Source organism: Panicum hallii, chromosome 7, assembly GCF_002211085.1.
Source record: "Panicum hallii strain FIL2 chromosome 7, PHallii_v3.1, whole genome shotgun sequence".
Taxonomy (NCBI): Eukaryota; Viridiplantae; Streptophyta; class Magnoliopsida; order Poales; family Poaceae; genus Panicum; species Panicum hallii.
Genome location: NC_038048.1, coordinates 10,549,808 through 10,572,319, shown reverse-complemented (window position 1 = coordinate 10,572,319; position 22,512 = coordinate 10,549,808). Strand labels below are relative to the sequence as shown.

Sequence of the window (22,512 nt, the reverse complement as noted above, 5' to 3'; positions counted from 1 at the left end):
AGAGTACTGTCAGCAGTTGTAGGTACTTCTCTCGGCAAGCAATCCTGACCCTAACAAAATCAGCATTGAATCTTGTATTTTCATCAATAGAGACAGTCTTACCAACCAATCCCCCAACGTTAGCAATGGTTCTGATACTTCTCTAGTCCACAGGTATCCCCTTGACTCTGAACCAGGATTGTTGGAGCACCCCTTTTGCTCCCAAGGATGAAGACCATGGTTCAATCATCATTTGCACATCACCTTTCTTAGTGCCCAGATTGAAGTTACTGTAGTCTTGGACCATCTTAGCATTTGGAAATCTCATTGTGAACTTGTTATCAGCCACCTGCTTGGCAGTCCACCTCCAATATTTAGTGCTAAGCACATTCTTGAACTCCATCTCAATCTGTTTAGCTGAGATTTCCCCACTAAAAACAGTGATTATAGCAGTACTGGCCTTTTGTTTCAGAGCCTTCTGATCAACTTGTTCATCAATAAAGAAGAAGTTCTTATTTGGAACTTGTGCTGCACAATGTTCAGGACCAGAATTCCAGAGTGGTTCCCTTCTACAGTCATATGATCCATGATTATTAAGCCCAGACAGCTCACATGCATTTCTCCTCTTACATTCATCAAAGGAATGATTCTTTAGCCCGCAATAAGAACACCCTTATTTAGCCTGAAGCCCTCTAACATCATGAGTATGAGAACTAGAAAACCTCTTTGGGCCAGAAGTGTTAGGACCCTTCATCTTAGCATCATTCCCAGTCCCCTGACCGTTAGAACCTTCATTCTTCTCATCAATGTGGTACCATTTAGATCTATCACCAGATTCATGCTGACTACCCAACTGATGATCTGAACCCGCAGCATGATTCCACCCAGCAGATGCGGACTCACCTTTGTGTAGTGCCTCAACATCAGGGTCAGATCTGCGCTTGGAGTTCTCCGCAGGAGCTTCAGAGGTGGTGTTGTTGCCTGCGCCAACTTCTCCTTCCTTAAGACCACCCGGGCCTCGACCATGACCAACGCGCTGCTAGACATTTCTTCCACCAGTGCGCCCCATCCCCCTTCCAGTGCAGCCTGCCCCAAATCCATCCCGGTGATCCCCACCGCGATTCGTAGCAGGATACACTACACCATCTCCGCTCGAACTGATTCGGTTCTCACGGCTTGAGCATATGATTTAGGGATTGGATTCGTAGGAGCACAAAAGTACCCAATGAATCTGTCGATGCACTCTTGAAAGGGGTTCGAGGGGGAAAGCACGGTCGATGAAGGTGGAGCCCATTTTCTGCTACAACTCGACGCCCAGGCCTAGACCGCGCTCTGGGTGTTGTCACCAGCAACCTCCACGACCGCTTCGTCCTCCTCCCATGGATCAGCACCACATGTCGAGGTAGATGAATGAGCGCCCAACACACCCCCGGTAACAGCAACCGGAGGCGGTGACCGCACTGGTAGGGGTTTGGATGGAATCCGTCCAAAACCCCACCGATGAGGATCCACTGGAGCACGTGACGTGGACTCGTGCAGGTCTCCCACATGAGGCATCTTGTCTAGATGCACTGGCATACGCCATCGAAACTGTATTGGCGCCACCCTAAGCACAATGGAGTCTCTCTATGCGCTCAAACGAGAACTGAGGAGCCGAGCAGGATCGCCGGAAGGCCCTCGTCGACGTGTCGATGGGGAGGCTCACCGCGTCGCCTCTTGCCCTAGCAACCGCCGCCGCTATCATTTTTTTCTCCCTCGAGTATCCTTCTGATCCACGCCGTTAGCAAATCCAAATGATTGTGGTTGTTTTGTGAATGATGTGTTGTTGTGTGCAACAATATGCTTATCATCACTTTATCTGTTAAACTTGGTACTGCCGGTGACTACGGCCTTTCTTGGTGGTGGCCATTGTCTCTTTGTATTTGCAGGGTGTTTTCCTATGTGGGTGGCGCTTGTGGGTTTCTTTCTTGCTTGATGCTTTTGTGTCTTGTATGCCACTACCTGTGTAGCAGCTTTGTAACATTGAGTTTTAGGGGTTTTACCAAAGTTGTGTCGCTGTAACTCTCTCTTAATGAAATACATGCTCAGGCATAATCGTGAAAAAGAACACTTGATATTGCCGGTTGCAGATTTGTTCGTAGCAATCTGCAAGACGCAACAATGGCCGAGTAGCCTTTGTGTTGTGTTATTCCTAGCATATTTGTGTTAATTCTATTTCGGAGGATATTTCAGGTTAACCTTTGTAAGTGAAGGTGCCGGTTTTTATTATTCCAAGTTCATTTGAATATCTACTTTCCCAAATTACTAAATCCAATTGAGCCCAAATGTGGTAAGCAAACATAAGGCATCAACATCCTTATTAGACGCCCAACTTAGAATCCAGCCTAACCTGAGCCTCACCAGACAGGCTGGAATTGACCAGAATTCAGCCTGTTTTCTTGACTTGACGGAATGTTCTGCCAATGCTTACATGTAATTTGGTGTATCTCCATTCCATCATCTAACCGGGCTACCATCCGGCTACCCAATCCTCCAATTTCATTTAGCCCTCAGAAAATATGGGATTTAGCTTTGCTATAAACCATTTTTTGGAATCAAGTTTGTCCTTAAATATATGCTACAATTTTTTTGTAATACTATTGGCACGAAGCAGAAAAAATGACTTTAAATATGCTACAGTTTTTTCCTAGGAAAAAAATATCCTACATTTTTGTCTGACTATTCCGAGTGTCCTGCCGTGACCGGCAATGCCACATCAGCGACTGCGACATTTCAAATTATTGGGTTTACCGTTGGAAACATCATCAGTCTTCACAAACACGGCCGGCATACGCGTTAACTTCGTTGGTAAGCTGGTGGATGTTACACGCGTTAAGACGACATCGTACATTCTGACTAGGAATATTCCGGGGATCATTTTTTTTTTGACTCGAGGGAACCCCCATTTCCATTAATAGAAGATAACGGAAATACAGTGTTTAGCAGCAAAAAGAGAGAACTTGAAAAGATAAGAGGCAGACGTAGCTGCAGAAAGTCTGGACCAGATGGCCAGGAAACAGACTCAAAAGAATATACCAAAACTCTATCCAAAGCTGAATGTAGGACACAGATATGAAGCGCACACCCCTCGGGTCCCCTTCTCACAGAACTTTGACAGCTTCAACGCGTCCATCATTCGTCAGGCGCGTTCGCGATGCGACGAACACCCGCATTTAGTTGAGACGCCGAGATACTTTGAGCCACCCTCATCAGTGTTTGTGCCCCTCCACGGATAGATTCTTGCACCCCCTCGAGATATAGGTCTGCCTAGTAAGTCATCAGAGAACATGCAAAGCAAATAATCTTAGCAGGGTGTTTAATTCTTTTGTTATCGAAACAAGCTTTGTTTCTAGTCTTCCAGGTGCCCCAGCAGATTGCTGCTCCACCAAAAAAAAAACTTTCTCCCGGTGAGGTAGGTGTCTCTCGATCTAGACCCAAAATTGGTCTAAAGATCTTGGAATAGTGTACGAGTATGCTGAACATTGAACTGACGACACTGACATGCAAGTACTCCTCTCCTTCCTTAAATACAATGCATTTTGGTTTATTCTAAGTTAAAATACTTGTAAGTTTGACCAAGTATATAAAATAAAGCGATATTTATTACAAAATTTAATGAGCACAATCAGATTCATTATGAAATATATTTTCTTAATTTACTTATTTGATATGTTAGATGTTAATACTCTCTCTATGGACATGTTCAAACTACAAATAAACCAAAATACAATATATTTCAATACAGAGGAAAAAAGAGAAGGATATCAAAATGACGGTCTATATATTCCACTATGAATGTCAAGATCAAATGACCAATTATTTCCACACACACAGAATTTAGCTAGCCTGAGACTAGTGTGTGGCGCATACATAGCGCGTGGGAAATTTCTTCTCAATTAAACAAGAGGGTTTTATTTTGCTTGATGTCTACCTGAATGTCTTACCTATGTGGTAATTCTTGGAGACCAACTGTACTGTCTACCAGAATTTCGAGTAAAATTCTTGATGTTCGTAGGGACAGTGACAAGTAAAACATGAAGCATGATGACTCTGGTGCAGTGTTGTTTTTGTATACTCAATTCTCTTCTATCTAAAGAATTTGGGGAGCTTCTACCTATTTTGGGAATGGAAAAAATGGATCCAGGTCCTTGATAAGAAAGTCTGACAAAAGCAGCAACCTGGGAATGCTAGTTTTGCTTGCTTTCCAGCTTAACTTGATGTCAAATACGTAATAAGCGTACTGGCATTGTTTAAACTTGTCCCACAGTATTGGCTGATTGTATAGCCAACTTAAGGAATCATGATGATTATTCGACAAATTTAATGCGACGTGTACACATTGATGAACATTGAAAAGGATGCTTTCTTCAGCTGTAGGTACGTCGTCGAATTTACCTTACATATGAATTTACATCAAGATGTTTCAGTTCTCGGATTCCTTCTGTCATGTTTCTTCAAATTTGCCTCCATACTGCTGTCATATTTGATCTTGTAGGAAACCGTGGGCCGGTTAGCACTTACTAGCAGCACATGTCGCGAGGAGTGGAAGTCCTGCCGTGACAGCCAGTGGCAGGTCAAGGATTATGACAAGGGAGAATTTTTGGCATCGAAGCATCGATCGACGCGTTAAGTTCGTTGGTAGCTAGTAGAGATCACACGTGGAGATGATACCGAACCTTGGACTTGGAGCAAGAGATTTCTCACACTCCGGTTTGGAATGAATATGCCGCGCATATGTTGAAGTGTAGATGAGTTTATCGAAGACTAGTATCCAGCAACACTTGCTAGTAGAGATTAAAGAGGCCGTCTATACGGCTGTATCAAGGTCAAGGTCGTGAAAGCCTGAAAATGGTACTTTATTTTGATGGTAATCTCTGGCATGCATGTACAGAAACAAGTGAGATACGTAATAATGTTTTCCTTGAAATAAATTAGTGCTTTATAGAAAGAGTGTAAATTATTTGTTTGCTAATTTCTTCTTTGCCGTAGAACAACCTGCTTACCGGTGCTCGTATTTTCTGGTAATTTTTTTATCAGTGATATATGACGACAAACCTCTCGATCTTGTTTGGATTAAGAATTCTAAAATTTGCAATTAGCACTATGTTTAATAACGTTTAGTGTATATAGATGTTGCTATATCACCGGGAGGCTGTTCTGAAATCAAAGTTCTAACGGCCAAGGCGAATTTGAGTGAAATAATTTTGTTACATATACGCACATAGATACATGAGTATTTGCATGACAAAAAATGAAGAAGATTAACGAGAGGTAGTACCACACACTGCCATAAAAAAGGAGGTAGCGCACCATACATAAACCTACTTACATTATAACTAAGACTAAACAGGCACCGCTTGTATGCACTCGGCCGCAGCAACTGCTGCAGCGTCCTGTTGCGGCTGCTGTTCTTCCATCTCTCCGGTGATCTGCTCTAGCACCATCCCCTTGGACTCCGGCAAGAGGAGGGTGAAGACAAGTCCGACAAGGTTGCACCCAACAAGCACGAACAGCATGCTTCTGACGTGTTTCTCCGCGTGCAGGAAGCCAAACAGTAACACACCGATGATGGCGCCGATCTTCCCAAACGCCCCGGATATGCCGTGGCACGTCGAGCGTAGCCCGGCAGGGAAGATTTCTGCCGGAATGATGAAAGTGGTGGTGTTGGGACCGAAGTTGGCGAAGAAGGTGGTCATGCCATACATGACAGCAAAGCCATACTTATGTTTAGTCCAGTACTGATCATAAGGAACAGCAAGGCAGACTATGAAGACGGACATCATGGTGAATCCGAGCAGTTGAATCCTGACACGGCCGAAGCGGTCCACAAACGCGACAGTGAAGAAGTAACCTGGCAATGTCCCGCAGAGCGCGATCACCGTGTGCAGCGCGGTTACATTGATCATCCGCTTGAACGGGTTGTCTCCATCCCGAGTTCCGATCAGCCCTACGTTGCTGAAGATATCCTTCATGAACAGGTTCAGCGAGTAGAAGGTGACGTCGAGAGCGAGCCAGCACACGCTGGTGCCCAGGAGGTGGATGCCATGGCGGCGGACGAACTCCGCCGAAAATAGACCGTATTGGTCCTGTCGCGCGAGCTGTTTGACAGCTTCGTCCTCCGGGATGTCCATATTGAGGACGGACGACATGTCGGAGGCTGCCTTCTTGGCGTCCTTGCCCACGAGGGCGGTGTATCGTGCCGTCTCGGGCATCTTCATGCGCCAGCAGTAGGTGAGGGCAGCCGGAACGGCGCCGAACATGAGGACTATTCGCCAGACGAAGTCGGCGTTGGATGTATCACTGTTCAGGAAGGCGGCTGACACCACCATTCCAACGATTCCGGCTGCAAGATTTCCAAAACCCTGAAATTTCATCCATCATCCCAAACGCATCAGTGACAAAGCAAGCATGATAACCTCTCATTCAGAAGCAAATTAAAAATCAGCCATATATAATGCTCACCTGCATGGCGAAAACAGCGGCGATGAAGGCGCCGCGTCTCCTCTGGTTGGCGTACTCCGACATGATGGTCGCCGAGAGCGGGTAGTCGCCGCCGATGCTGACGCCGAGCCAGAAACGGAAGAAGCAGAGCACGGTGACCACGTTCTTCCCCACGCGCTTGCTGAAGGAGAGGCCGGATGCGAGGGAGGTGACCACCATGAGGACGAGCGTGACGCCGTAGATGCGCTTGCGGCCCATCTTGTCGCCGAGCCAGCCGAAGACGAGCTGCCCCGGGACGGCGCCGCACAGGGCGATACCGTTGATGGCGGCGGAAACGCCGCGAGGAGTATGTCCCTGGTAGTACTGGTAGCCGATGAGGTCGGTGACGAGGGAGATGGCGAAGAAGTCGTAGGCGTCCGTGAAGAAGCCCATGCCGGCGATGACGATCGCCATGAAGTGGTAGAGCTGTGTCCGGGCCACATCCAGAGCGTGCAGCACTCTCAGCTGGCCGCGAGCCATTTGGTCCCGATCGAAGAGCACTGGATACTCAGCTTCTTCCTTACCTTTTTCCTCCAAGCCTCCTGCAGAAAATTATATACAGTTGCGGGAAGCGGTTGCTTTCAAGCGTCGTTGATCCGGGTTGTGTCCTAGGAGACATATGCAAATAATTTTTTTGACATCACATATGCAAATAATTAGCACTAGGTTGGATCGGACACAAACATAAGGTTAACAGAATGATCCAATACGCATCGACATAATTTAATTTTGTAGCAACAGTATCTTGTAAATTGGATCAATGAGTTGCTGTGCGTGTGCGTGATGGATACTGTGGCAACTGCAACGCATCATTTCGCATGCTTCTGTGGAATTGCAGGCATTGATTTTGGAAAAAGATAAATAATTAATGCCAAAGGTATAATACAAACATTTACTTCATTACAGTATTCATATGGATTCTCCGAATATAAGCACGCTTTCGTAAATAGAACTCCCTTTATTGCAAGATATCAGACATTTTTAGTTTTGTTTCAAGTCAACATTTTTGTAATTTTGCAAAATTTATAGAAGAAATAAAATGACTGACATTTTTCATATTGTAGATATTGACATTTTTCAAATTAGTAATAAAATGTGTCTTGATTGTGCATTTGTTTCATATTATAGATATTAACATTTTCTTTTATAGGCTTTGGTCAAAGTTAAAGAATTGAATTTTGACTCAAGATGAACTTACACGCCCTACAATTAGAAATTTCTCACCATAAGTAGGTGTGAATAGTATATACCTTAAAGTTCTGGTATCACAGAAATTACCCACGCTGGAAATTAATTACGAGTGATTCTTCTGCATGGAAGCTGGTGGGAAACTGCTGTAGTCGTCGTCGTTGCTGTCCTGGACGGCAGGAGCAATAAACAACAAGGAATAATACCTACTCCAGTCTAGCAAATGATTGACATTTGTTTTCTCCTCTCTCTCGAGAACAGAGAGTAGTATCTAGCTAGCTAGTACTACAGGAATCAGGGGCTTTGCCGAGTGGACACTCGGCAAAGCCCCGATTACACTCGGCAAAGGTTTTGCCGAGTGTAACACTCGGCAAAGGGCACTTGGCAGCGATTTTGTCGGCAAAGACAGTCTTTGCTGAGTGCCTTTTGTCGGGCACTCGGCAAAGGCTTTGCCGAGTGCTAAAAAACACTCGGCAAAGAGAAGCACTCGGCAAAATATAAATCGAAAAAAATCCAAAAAAATGAAACTGAAAAAAAAAGAATCTATTGGGGGAGGCATGCACGTCCAACTAGCCACCCATCTAATGGGTTGCATATTTTTTTCAGCAATTTTTCATAATTTGTCGATGATAGATTTCGAACTCACGACCTCCTGCACACAAATAACTCCCTCTACCACTGCACCATTGGACCACATATGTCAACATTACGTTTTTATTCTCCACATATTATAATTAATCGAATATAAATTATTTATTTGAGATAGTAAATAAATTCAAATAAAAAAGTTGTGAACTATAAAGTGGCATAATTTTTTGAGATCTACAACTTTTATTTTGGTAGTTTTTTCATCTGAGATCGTTTACAAAATTAGAATTTCAAATTTGAAAATTTCAAACGTATTTTAATATAACACAATGATTTCAAATCAAAAAGTTGTCAACTACAAACTTTCATAACTTTTTGAGATCTACAATTTTAATTTTTATAGTTTTTCCATTCGAGATCATTTGCAAAATTCGAATTGAGATTGTACGCGGATGGCGTAATATCCCCCGAATCAAATAATATACCAGGATGGCCTATGCTGCTGACTGCACCGGTTATCATGGATTGAGGAGGCTAACTAGTTTCAACTGAGGACCCAGAGTGTAGTCTAGTCCTTAGCGATTTCCACGCACTGCTGTTGGAAAATCCTGCATTGGACCTGCTCTTGAATTCTCATAAATAGAACAATTCCGTAAGTCAAAATGTTTTCCTAGTTCCAGAATAATTTAAATTTCATAGCTGCGGGAATGTGAGATATTAGGAGTCACGCGTGGGCGCGAGCTAACCTATTGCAGAAATCATTCCCGTCGGTCACTGCAAGTGGGTCTAGGCTCTTGTTCTTCATCCTCCTCACGAGGGCTGCTGGGGGTTGGGAGTCCATCATCGCCGGACATAGAAGATGGTCGGCTGCGGGAGGGAAGTTCGGTGGTGGTGGTAGGTTGAACTGGCAGTCGGAAGACAACCAGTGAATCATGATTAGGGTGTCAGAAGCCAAGCGTGGTGGCGACTGGTGGTGGCGGATCCGACGTCTCCCACCGCAGGAGAAGAGCAAGGTGGCTGGCGGCAGGGTCGAGCTCGTCATACTCCTTGTGCGATATGTTGCATCCGAGTCACATTTGCGATTGCAAACAACCCTCAATATTAGTCTTATTTAAAAATATCTGCCATAGCCTATTATCACTGATAGTTCTAATTTAAGCTCATTAGCGAAAGTGGTATTATCACAACCCTTCCTGATTGGAGCATTCCTTGATGTATAACTTGTTGAAGAATAAGTAGTATTAAATTCCAAATAGAAATAATAAATAGAACAAACCATACCTGTAATCCTCTATCATATTAGGCAGAAGAAACAACATAACTATGATCTCAAAACACATGATTTATGATTGGATCCGGAGACGGCCCACGTTCCGAGAGTTTGCAAATGGAAGCGTCGTGGCTGGTGGAGTTTTGGTGATGTTGACAGTTTGATGACGACCCATCGCAGGAGCCAGCATTGAAAATGATGGCTGTGTGGCGTATGACTTGACTGGAAGGCGATCTTGAGCAGTCACATGGTCCGCTTCCTAAAAGTTTTATTCGCTCTCTTAGCGCCAGATCCTAACGGCGGAGGGTTTCGGAGATCTGCACTTCCATTTGCAGGTGTACGATAACGCTTGGGCTGGAGTATACTATGGAGGCCCCACAACAGCAAAAATAGGCAAAACTCTAACTCAAGTAGATTGATTTTTGGTGGCCAACCTATGGTATATACAGGGGGCCCACATATGGTATATATACAGGGCCGTCTCCAGGAATTTAGGGCCCCAGTGCGAAATAGAATATGGGACCCTATGCTTAATACAACTAATGCATACTTTTGCACAATTATGTAACTCAATAATTAAAGAACTAGCAGTCTTCATAATTAATTTCATAAACCAAACAAGAGTATTTTGAATTAATTCGAATAGCACATGTATATGTACAAAAATTAGTTGTGCTGTTTAGAGCTAGGTATGGTCACACCTTAAATCATATTTTTCAACTCACCTCAGTGCCTCACGTATTTATGTTGGGTCTCTTGAAGTGTTGTTGATTGCCGCCGCCCTTGCAAATTGTGTCCGTGAGTTCATGAAATGCTAAGGTCTGAGATCAAAGATCAGTAGATCGCCTGGCACCTACATGGCTTCATGGGCTGCGTCAAGGCAAGGAGCCAGGGGCTGGATGCCTGGATGGGAGAAAAGTCGTCATAGGCAGCGGCGACGGCCTACGGGATTGACTATTGACAATCACGAGTTGCAAGTTCGAGACGGCCGATGATGACACCGAATGAGGAAGGGACACAGTGCTCGATGCGGACGACGCTCGCTACCGTAATGTACAGGATAACCAATAGAGCGTAATGAATGGATTAATAGACTATGGACTGTCAAGTTTTGGGGGCTCTAAAAAATATTTTTAGAGCCCGGAGATATCGCCCACCTCGCTCATGGCCATCAACGGGCCTGTATATATAAGGAGCCCATACAATCTCACATCAGGAACAAATTGAAAAGTTAAAACAAAGTCACGCCCCTGTTCAACGACGTACCATCCATATAGCTACCACGTGCATTTCACGTCAGCCCCAACCCGTGCCCGAGCCCAGCATGGCGAGGTGATCGAGCACGTGTGGGGTTTTCTTTTCTCCCCACACACATAGCAACTTCTATATGTATGTTGATCATCCACTACCTCTACTAGCAACTCTACTAGCAAGATGTGTTTAAAGATTTGCACCACTACCATCACTCCCTAGTACAAATATGGGCATTTGAGATTTATTAGGAATTTTTAAATAATAGATTGGTCAAGCCAATATTCCTAGATAACGGTTGGGCCGGTCGTGATAATAGATCATCACTACTCTTTCAACATACCACTATTTGTTTTATTTAGATAACGCCTGTATCTCATTAACAGTTTATGGCCCAGTTTAGTTGCCGACCGCTACTGGCCACACCTTAACTACGCTATTCATAAAGGTTTCCTATGGGTCTAAAAGAATGAACACAGAAGCTACAAATTCACCATTACGACGATCTCATCAACCTGCAAAGTGGTGTAACTGAATTAATTATGTAATGGAGGTTTTAGTAGATGCGTAACGAGTACGGTTTGCCAGAATAGGGAGAAGGACACAGGTTCTCACCTCCATCTCCTGGACCATAAATTATCCAAGTACGAAGGCCTCTGCTCGAGTGACAGAAGTCTCAGACCATACACCATGCCCGATTTCAAAACTATTGGATGGAACGTGAGCATTTTATGCAAGTTGTCAACCATGGCGGGTCCCTACCCACTTATCATGTAGATGCAGCAAAGAGATTGCTGACAAAATTCAAAAATCTTAGGAGAGTTTTAAAAACATGGCAGAGGCACACCTCCAGCTTATCAGCTAACGTGGAAAGTGACAAACTTATATTGTCTATGATGGAAATTCTGGAAGAACAGATAGACCTTTCAATAGAGGAGTGGAAATTTAAGGATATCTTAAATGACAAACTAGTTGACTTGTTGCATCAGCAAAAAAATTATTGGTGACAAAGAGGCAATATTAAGGTAGGGGTGATCATTGACGATCCCTAGGAGAACTCGTCAGGAACATGAAGCCGGAGGCACCTACGGCAGGCCAACACAGCGGTCTCGACAAGTTCATCAACAACCTCGATGAGACGCTGCTTCCTGATCTCGCCAGGGAGATCGAGGAGGAGTCTATTTTCAACGTGACTTCAACTCATGCTGCACCAGAACTCTTTAGATCGGATATGATTCGGTCTGAGGATTTGCGTACCCGATTCCCTTTCGGGCTACGCGACACAGCCACTGTTTACCAGAAGGCCATGCGATTCGAGACCCTCTCTGCATTGGAGGAGGACTTGTTACTAAGCTACTAGCAAGATTTATTTCTCCTATGCCAGTTGATCTCCACTCACCTATCTTTGCTGCCCCGAGCCTTGGGGGCTCAGCTAGAGTGGCATAGGAGTACGTGGGCTTTTGAAAGAACCCATCATCAACTACATCTCCAACAAGAAGCTATTCAAGGCATACTTCTGGTAACGCTCTGAGTACTCGTCCTGGACAGTACCTTCGGGAAGTTTTGTTACCGAAGGAGTCATTGCACTCACACTTCCTGTAATGCTCCAAGTACTCATCCTGGACAGTACCTTCGGGAAGTTTTGTTACCGAAGGAGTCGTTGCACTCACACTTCTGGTAACGCTCCGAGTACATGTCCTGGACAGTACCTTCAGGAAGTTTTGGTACTGAAGGAGTCGTTGAACTCATACATCTGGTAACACTCTGAGTACTCGTCCTAGACAGTACCTTCGGGAAGTTTTGTTACTGAAGGAGTCGTTGCACTCATACTTTCGGTAACGCTCCGAGTACTCATCCTGGATAGTACCTTCAGGAAGTTATCTTACCGAAGGGGTCATCACACCAACAGCCGAGAGTTCTTCAAATACAAATGGGTAACCGGAAAGCCTAAGTGGCTCATTTTTCTCTCAAGATGCAGTGGCGACTCAGTCGGCCCCCAGAATTGGGAGTTGGTGCCACCGACCACTCGGCGTATCTCCTCTGATTCCACCGACCCCCAAGCTCGGGGGCTGGTGTTGCCGACCACTCGCCGTACCTCCTCTGACTCGACCAGTTCCTACGCCACTCGGCGTATCTCATGCGACTCGTCTGGCTCCCATGCTTGGGGGCTATGTGCGAGAAGAGATTATCTTGGGATAAAATTTATTTTGAGCGGTAATTTAGGGTTTCTTTGGGAAAGTTATTTGTTTAAACATGTTTTAGGGATTTCATTCCCAAAAAAGAGGTTTTCAAATTTCTGAACCAATTTACCAATCTTAACCATCAATTCCAACTCTTTGTTCATTACACAATGCATGCCATGATTTTTTGGATCCTTTTTTCCAAACTTTGGGATTTAAATTCAAGGCTCAGGGGCTGCAGGACACATGTCATAAATAACTTATTTTTCAAATTCATTTGGAAGATAAAGACTAGAAGATTCAAGACTAATTTGACCCTCAGCCCGATTCTTCGATTCAACCTAAGGCTCGGGGGCTACTCTAAAAGAAAAGTACTCGGGGCATGAGCACCTCACAGACTTGAGACAGTCAAGGAAGTACTTGGAAGTCACCTTCAAGATGAAGTTCAGGAGAACTCGAAGACGCCTTCAGAAGTACTCGGAAGCTTGCAGTACTCGGCTTCGAAGAGCTCGGGGGCTTATCAGGCTCGGGGCCATGGGACTGTACACATGGCATAAACTTTCTAGAATGAGGGATGGGGCATGTCCTATACCTTATACCTGTTGTAAGCTACTCGGCCACGAATAGGACCAGTCAGAACAGAAGGAAACTACCTGAGTAGTACTCGGATAGGACTCCTGAGCTCGTAGCTGGCTAGGATCGATGTAACCCTATCCCCCCAGACTGTGTAAGAGCGGGCTGTCGATGTTTTACCACCATGCCCACTGAGAGATAACCACGAGGCGGTGAGTTTGTAGGTAGGGTGTCGCCGACATCATGAACTCGAAGGTGCAAGGAACATAAAGTTTAGATAGGGTCGGACCGCCGAGAGCGAAATACCCTACGTTCTGTGTGTGGTTTGTATTACCGTAGGTGTTGATCGGGGTGATCTTGGTGATCTTGTTTGGAGGGGGATCCCTGCCCGTCCTTATACAGCTTAGGGGGATAGGGTTACATGGAAATCCTAATCGGATACAAGCTCAGAAATCCTACCCAAGTACTTTTCAGGTAGTTTTCTTCAGTTTTGACTAGTTCTACTAATGTAAGAGTAGTTACAATTGGTGTAGGGTGTGGGCCATGTCCCACCCTTTATCCTAGAAGATGTACGCTATGTGCACAGTCCCGTGGGTCCGGATCTGACAAGCCTCCGAGCTCTTCATAGTCGAGTACTGCAGGCTCCCGAGTATGTTTGAAAGCGTCTTCGCGTTCTCTCGAACTATATCTTGAAGGAGTCTTCTAAGTACTTCCTTGGCTGCATCGAGACTGTGAGGCGCTCATGGCCCGAGTAGTTATCAAGTCTTCTTTTACATGGGGTGCGATTAAACTCGCACTCCATATGGAGTAGCCCTCGAGCCTTAGGTTGACTCAAAGAATTAGGCTAAGGGTTAATTTAGTCTTGAGTCTTTTGTCCTTATCTTGTAAAAGATTTGAAAAATAAGTCGCTGATGACACATGTCCCTGTAGCCCCCGAGCCTTGAATACAAATCCCTAAGGGTTGGATTAAATAAATCCAAAGAATTGTGGCATGCAATATATGATGGTAAGATTTGATTGTTAACATGGGTAAATTGGTTCAGAAATTTGAAAACCATTTTTTTCAGAATGAATTCCCTAGAAAAAGATTAAATAAATAGCTTCTCCAAAAAACACCCAAAATTACCGCTCAAATCAAATTTTGTTTCTTGAGTCAATGGCTAGATAAGACCTCTAGGTTAAAGTTTTGAAAAACCCCTTATTTCGGAATAAAATCCCTAAAATAATACCAAGATAAATCCTTAAAAGCCTCTTAAATTGGGATCTTTTGAGTAGTTTTGCAGCGTTCAGTCTCAAAGCGTGAGAGCTTAAACGATCCACTGAAATCACGCTGAGTGCCCTGTCGCACCCAACCCCCAAGCATGGGACCCCTCCAACACACAATCATTTAAGTCAATACAAACCACCACACATAATGTAGGATATTATACTCCTTGCGGCCCGAGCCTATCTAAAGATATGCCCTTTTGGTTATAAAACTTGTCAAGATGCTTTAGGAGGAGAGCATTAATTATTTTGGCTTCTGAGATTTAGAACACCCAAGCCACCTTTATTCCTTGGTCTGCAAAATTTTTTCAGAGCTACTAGGGGCTTCTTCTTGTCATTGATGTAATATCTAGGTAGTTAGACAACTAGATAGTCAGTTTGAATGTATTGTATGTATGTTATGAGTTGTACAGAAGACTAGGGGTGTAATTGTAAATTATAGATTTTTATAAGTTCCTATGTGCAATTGTGTGAAAATGCTCTTAAATATCAAATTCAAATGACTATAGAGAAGAAAAGTACAAATATTAAGTTAAAACCTAAAAGAAATAGACTTTGTATGAAACCAAGGGCCTATGTGTAATTAACACAAATATAAGGGTTACATATGAAATGGTTGGAATATAAAAGTCAAATTCAAATTTACTTAAGGGTTAAGGTGTAAAAATACAAGTAATCATGACATGTCAAAAAATTTGTAATCATGCCCAAAATTTGATCAATTTTAGGTGGGCAAAGACAAATTTAACTTAAATTCCATCTTGTTTCAAAATATAATCTAAAGAGTTGTAAACTTTGAGTTTCTGAACCTAAGCCCTAAAACAATGTTGTAGAGTTTGAAAAACTCTACAACCTTCATGTTGACCATTTTCTCATTTGACCTTTGTAGCAGTGAGAAATTTTAGTTTTCGGAGGGGCCCCTGAACTTTTTGGAAATCACAAACAAGTCCCCCTGACACCTCCCTGCTTCGTCTTCCTCTGCCACCGCCGCTTCCCTCTCTGCCCTCTGCTCCTGCCACCGCCGCTCACCGCCGGCGCAGGCCCCCGAGCTCCACCTCCAGCTGCTACACATGCCCACGCGTCATCCCCTCTCGATCCCGACCTCTTTCCTCTCCCCTGGTGGCTTCTCGCGCGCGCGCCACGACGACCCCGAGCCTCCTCCGGCCGCCACCTCCTCGCCGCCGTGGAGAGCTCACCGCAGCACCTTAATTCCCTGTCTCCCGTGCGCAATAGCATTCTCTTGACGCCCACACTCTATTCCTCCAGCTCCAGAGCCCAATCCCGAGCGTTCGACCCACATTCCTCCACCGCCGTCTCCTTTAACTCCGGCCGCGCACGGCACGCCCGTGGGCAGCCCACACCAGACCTTCTCCGCTCCAATCAACCTGTGCACAAGCTTCCCCGAAGTTCACTGGTGCTCCTCGACCACTCGTTGTCCTCCAATTGCAACTGGAGCTTCATCTCCGACGAAGCGCCGCCGCCACTACCTTCGGCCTCACCGTGGGCAGCTCTCTCCGAGCCTTTCCACGCCACCACGATACCCTAGCCAGCACTACATCACCCCTATGAAGCTTCCCGACCCATCCATTGACCCTCTAGTCTAGCACATCTTCCTCCCGACGATCGCCAGTATTCCTCCTCACCGCCGCCGCCACTGTCCTCATCGATTACCTGTGACCCGATGTGTTTTCTTCCAATTGATGGTACCTACACGTTCCCCGTGTCTCACTAAAGCTCGTACGCAGGTTTGCTACCGGCGTTCACCGCCAGAGCACTGCCGTCGACGGAGACCTCTCCGCCGCCGCCTCGGGTCCTCGTCGAGCTCTACCATTCCGGCCGTCCCAGTCCTCGACAAGTAGTGCAACAAGGCCACCGTAAGCCCCTGAGCCTGTCCCTGCCCTTGGATCTCGCCGCCGGTGACCACCGTCGCCGGAACACGGCCGCCCCTCCCTTGCTCTGCGTCGGCCTCCGGCTTAAGGACCTCGGGTTAGAAGAATCAAAAATCCAGGGGGTTATGTGCACAACCATAGACTCAGAGGAATAGTACCGAAGGACCCCTTTGTGTAAATTAGGCTGTCAACTTAGAAATTCTGTATCTATTCGAGGAAAAATTATAAAAATGCAAACTAAATTTTGTTGGAATCCTTAAGTCAAATTCGACTACTTTTGTTTAGGAAGTTTGAGCTGTAGGAGTATATTTTCTGATGTAGATTAAATATTAGAAAATAAGTGTTTTAATTGTATCTCATGTTGTAGGCATGTGTTAAAGCTGAAATTTGGAACCTAGATTGTATGTGCTATGTATAGCTCTATGTAAAAAGTTCGAGTACTTTACTTTTCATTTGCTTAGATTTCGAGTACTTTTTGTTATATGTTGATAAAAGTTACTTAATTTAATTCCAAATGTGTTCCTTCATATTTAGGGCTGAAAAATTTATCTTAGCTTTATTACAATAGGAATAATCTAAGATAAAAATTTGAGAATCAGAAACCTAATATAACTTGAGTTATAAGTTTCAAGCTTAAATTCAAAGGTAATTCATAAATAATAATTATTATGCATGAAAAATTATGAAACTTTTCTGGAATATTAGTCTTGAGTAATCCATGATGTTCTTAAATTTTGAACCCTAGTTTTAGTGTAAAACTCCAGTTATAATTATATCTTGAATTTCCAATTATAATCTTGTTTAATTTTGTGGCTTAGTTCCTTTTAGAGTAAAATTTCAATAAAACCCACCTATGATAATTTTCATAAGTATTAATTATTTTTCTTAATTTAAGATTTGGTTAATTAATCCAAGTTAGCCATAATTAAATAATAACCTAAGATTAATTACAATGTTTAGCTAATAAAATAAATAGAGTTTGTTAAGTGTATTTAGTGTTGCTTATAGTAATCTGATATGCTACCTGTTATAGTTAATCGGATGTTTAGGGTAACCCACCCCGTTGCCTAACGAGACTAGTTAGTTTAGTTAATACTCGATAAATGACTGCCCAGTGCAGGGTAGTTAGATTATTGTCGTAATGTAATGTTCTTTTGTTTGGATTGCAACTTTATTATGAAATAACATAAAAATATATGCATTTCATAACTTGTAACTTTGCATCTCATATAGACTCGACCATTCTCGCTGACGGGGATTATTAGCTGATTCCGGAACCAGAAGGAGTTTGTTCTGAAGACCCCGGAAGTCTCGTCGCGGAATTCTCTGAAGCCCCGAACCCCGGTTCGGAAGATATTAATTTGACTAACCCCAACCCCACCAGCGAAGGCAAGCCCCGGACATAACCCCTACTTTATTACACTGCAACCTATATTATTTATATATATATATCTTTATGCATTAGGTTCTTAGGAGTCGTTTGGAAACCTTAGTTACATTGTTCCAGGAACCAATGTATTGATCATTAGAACTTGAGTCCGAATAGCTGCTCTGCTTATAGGACCGGTAGAAGTCGAGTGATTCCTGTCACTCGTGCGATATAGGAATTGTGATGTTTACATTCTTGTTATCATTATAAGGATGACAGACGGGAATTTTATGAGGTATCATGGTCAAGATGATACCCGTCTGTGTTGATGAATTTGATAAGGCCGCAGTGTGTGGTAGCGGTGGTTAAGCGTTTGAAAGTACTAGCCACATGCCGTGAAATATGGTAAGCGGTAAGCCTAGTAACCAATCGGCCCGAGGAGTGGACATACCTCCCACCACATGTATTTGCTTCTTTTGGTTACTTTGTTCGACGTGTAGGCATACGTGTTGCTGGGCAACCAGGAGTACAGGTTTTGTAGTCGCGCTACAGACGTACATCCTGCACTTTGGAAGTGCGTATGACCTGCAGTCGCTTGTGGTGGCTCTGATCCACGAGTCGGAATGAAAGATAAACGGTTGCTTCGGAACGACCCTGTGGTGTTCCAAGCGTGTGAGTTAGGTTTACCTTGCAAGGTTGAATCTCGATTCAGAATCGTCCGCCTCTCACGATGAATGAGACTGCTTATTCCCTTTACCACATAGAGTAACAAGAGCAACTTTGTGATTATGAAGCTGATGTTTGATTAAAGATTCTACCATGTTTGAATAGTTATAGGTGCTTACCTGGAATGGTTAATCAACTAGAACCTGAAAGCTAAAAGTTGAAATTAAGGATCTACTCTTTGTTGCTTTTTAGCTGAAAACCTTACCCAAAACCTGAAAAGCCTTCATAAGTCTAGTTACATGGCTAAGTATATCATGAGCGGGTAAGTCTTGCTGAGTATTAGTATACTCAGCCTTGTTTTTGTTGATTTACTTCAGGTAATCCTCCTGATGAGCCAGCGTTCATTACACCGTGGCCCTACCCCTTGCCTGATGGTTGGTCCGTGGAATGGGATCCGTCCCCGGCCAACACAGATTTCGCCGAGTGATATTATGCCAGGGCTAGCATAATATCTGTAATAACGACGTGTACATTGTCTACGCTTTTCAAACTCCGCTGCTTTGACTGAAAACTTAAACCTGTTTTGTAATAATCTCTCCTCAGTGGGAGCTAATGATACTTTGTATATTTTTATAATATAACTGCCTGTCGTGTAAAATATATTAGCATTATATCTCTGGACTCACCTTCGTGTGAGGTACCTTGTTGGATCCTGCGTTCGGTGGTTTATCGGGACGTTACCCGACAGACCAATAGTATTATACCGTTTGAAGTACGAGGTAGCCCTCCGGCGAGGACTCGCGTACTTGAGCCGGTGTAATTCAGGTTGGTTCTGCCACAATTGACATCTGATCCTCTCCAAAGGCAGTTCCTCCTGGCTCGATCTAAATTATTTATGACTCCCAGGGGGAGTTTTAGGGTACACATGGTGTATGTGGGCAAGGCAGATAGGACAGTTTTGGTTAGCTCTACGTTGCCAGAAAAAGCTAGGAAGGTTGAGGTTGCTGTCGGTCTTCTTTCCATTTGGCTCATTAGTGGTGCAAAATCCACAATTTTCGGCTCAGTTGTGCCTAAAGGGAGCCCAAGGTAGGTGAAAGGCAAACTTCCAACTTGGCAGCCAAAAGCGGTAGCCAATTCATTTGTTGTCTCAGGTGCAGTGTTTAGTGGGACAAGACATGATTTATGGAAGTTGACTTTCAAGCCTGTTGACTGAGCAAATTCCTCTAAGATTCCTTTGACGTGTAACAGTTCACTCTCTGAAGCCTTCATGATAAGGATTGTATCATCTGCATATTGGATGATGGGGAAATCAGTGCTTGCTGTTGCTGGTATGGGTAGGCTTAGTTGACCTTGGCTGTGTGCTTTGTTGATAATGTACTGTAGCAATCTGCAGCTATCACAAACAAGAGAGGAGATAGGGGGTCACCTTGCCTGACCCCTCTTTTACACTGAAAATTTTTCCCAGGAACTCCATTTAGTATGATTGATGAAGTACCAGAATCAAGTAGCCTCTGAACCCAGTTGCACCACTGTGGGCTGAAACCAATTTGCTGGAGGATTGCAGGAATTGTGCTGTGTTCTATTGTATCAAATGCCTTCTCAAAGTCTAGCTTCAGATTGTTATATTTGCACGGTAGTTATTCTTAACCACCAAGATGCACATAGTGTCGTTCTCTAATATGTTTGTGATTTGGCTATAAACGATTTGAAAAGTGGACACACCATGATTCTGAGTCTTTTATTTCCTAGACACCCTCCCTCCTAGGAACTAGCTTAGCGTTTTTTTAATTATTATGAAATAGGAGGACATTTATAATTATTGAGGGGTAGAACTGTAGAAGCTAGCTGACTGACATTCTTAGTTCAGAGTAAAGAACTTTATACTACTTCTAGTTGTTTCATCATATTTCATGATGGTGGCAATGAGCTGTGTGAGCCAAACTAATTTTAGTTGGCCATGCATTCAAATTTGATAGTATCTTGGATATTTATGCTATTCTTGTACCCCCCCCCCCTTTTTTGTGAAACGGTGCTGTGTTTCAGAGCATTTGCTGCCGTACTTTGTTATTTTCCATACCAAAGCTTTGTAAAATGGTGCCTATACCTTATACCTCTGTACATATTATATAGAACTATTCTTCAAAAATGCTTTCCATATTCGAGATGTCAGTAAGACAATTTCAGTGGCAACATGGGTTGTTTAGATTGAGTTGTGACATTTGGGTTTATATTTTTGCCAGGTTACTTCATTTTATCACTTGGTATTTGGATTACCCTTTGGCTGAGTCAACTCTGCATAAATTCTCGTGGAGTCCCAATGATTTATACGAGTCCAATGTGGTTTTTTAAGTATTCAGGAGTTCTAGAATTGTTCAAAGAGGTTGAGCCATGTGAGCTGGTCAATGTGCATGTTTTTGTTATGGACCCCTTGTTTTGTAGGCTTCTGGTGCAGTGCAGTATCATGCACGCTGCATGTTTCTTGGTCAATAGGCAAAATCTCCTTGTGCTCCTATTTTTTTAAAGTTTCTGTCCCTTGTGGTTCCCTGGCTCTTGCAGCCTCCATGCGCTACCAACCATTTGAACTGAGAATCTAATCTCACTTCTGCTGAAATTCTGCTGGCACATTCCTTTCCTTGTGTGCACCTGTACATTTCTGCATTTTGCCTTCAGAAGAAAGGCAGGTAAAGTACTTGAAGGCAGGCAGGCAGATTGTGAATTTATCCTTTTCATAGGACAGCAGGCAGGCTTGTCCCTCTTGATTTACTGTGTTGTAGCTTGTACTCACCATTACTTGTGTTTGCTACTACATGTACTTTTATGGTTGGATTGATGTTTATTTTTTGTTATTCTAAATAAATTCAGGAGAGAGAGAGAGATGTCAATGCTCCGCATTTTTTAGAGTACTGGAATTAACCGAGATACTTTGCTAAAGATCTTTTCTGTACCTCTTATTCAATGTGCAGATTACTAAAGCGATGTGTTAACAATGTTATATTTCTTCAATTTCACAGGAATTTGATGTGTTGACATCGCCGTACGTCGATGGAGATGTGCTCAGTACCATTCAAGATAAGATCACGTCATGCTTAATGCACCAGGTGATCAGTAGGGAAGGGGAGTTCCACTGTCCCCATCCAGGAATTTCAAGTTTCTGAATGTGATGTGATGTTGCTGCTGTTTCTGAATGTAACCGTTGTGGGCACCAATTCTGATACCTCTATTTTGAACATTTACTCTTCTCTAGAACCTCATGTACAACTCAGATTTGGTGCAATTATAGAACCTGTGATGGAATGTGCTGCTTTGAATATTGCTGGTTGTGATCTTGCTGAATGAAATTGTTGTCTATTGTCACTCATGAGAAATTATATGCTGTCTGTGATGTTGCTGCTGTGAATTGCTGATCAAAGGTGCCTGTGATGTTGCTTCTGGTTTCACGTATGAAATGGTAATTACCTCAGGCATAGCTACACTATTTACTTCTCTGATCAAGAAGTCATTAGAGACCCTACTTGTCAGCAGGCGACTGTGATCATTACATATTAGAGACGCGTTTTACTTACCCAGATGATCATCATCACAAAAGTGTTTTAATTAGCCGCGTCTCTAATGCTGATCTTCAGAGACGCGGCTAACGCATCTCTAATGATCAAACATCAGAGATGCGGATTTCCGCGTCTGTGATGTGCTGTAACCACATAGGCGAACTCACAAACGCATCATTTCCGCGTCTCTGATGAGGTTTCTGATGCGTCTCTAATTAAGTGTTCTGAC

General features: G+C 43.6%; 1 protein-coding gene across 1 annotated transcript; it reads right to left on the bottom strand.

Annotated features, from left to right (window-relative positions):
• Positions 1 to 5,303: 5,303 nt before the first annotated feature.
• Positions 5,304 to 7,005, bottom strand: LOC112899915 (putative inorganic phosphate transporter 1-13). Its single transcript, XM_025968572.1, has 2 exons — positions 6,481 to 7,005; positions 5,304 to 6,380 (listed from the first exon to the last, which is right to left on the bottom strand). The coding sequence occupies exons 1-2, from the start codon at positions 6,976 to 6,978 to the stop codon at positions 5,361 to 5,363; spliced, it is 1,518 nt and encodes a 505-aa protein (XP_025824357.1). The 5' UTR covers positions 6,979 to 7,005; the 3' UTR covers positions 5,304 to 5,360.
• Positions 7,006 to 22,512: the final 15,507 nt, after the last annotated feature.

Excerpts from the sequence above, each read along its gene's own strand:
- LOC112899915 (XM_025968572.1), bottom strand. The coding sequence starts at position 6,978 with ATGGCTCGCGGCCAGCTGAGAGTGCTGCACGCTCTGGATGTGGCCCGG. Across the intron at positions 6,381-6,480 it reads CCGCTGTTTTCGCCATGCAG|GGTTTTGGAAATCTTGCAGC; the intron begins GTGAGCATTATA and ends ATGAAATTTCAG.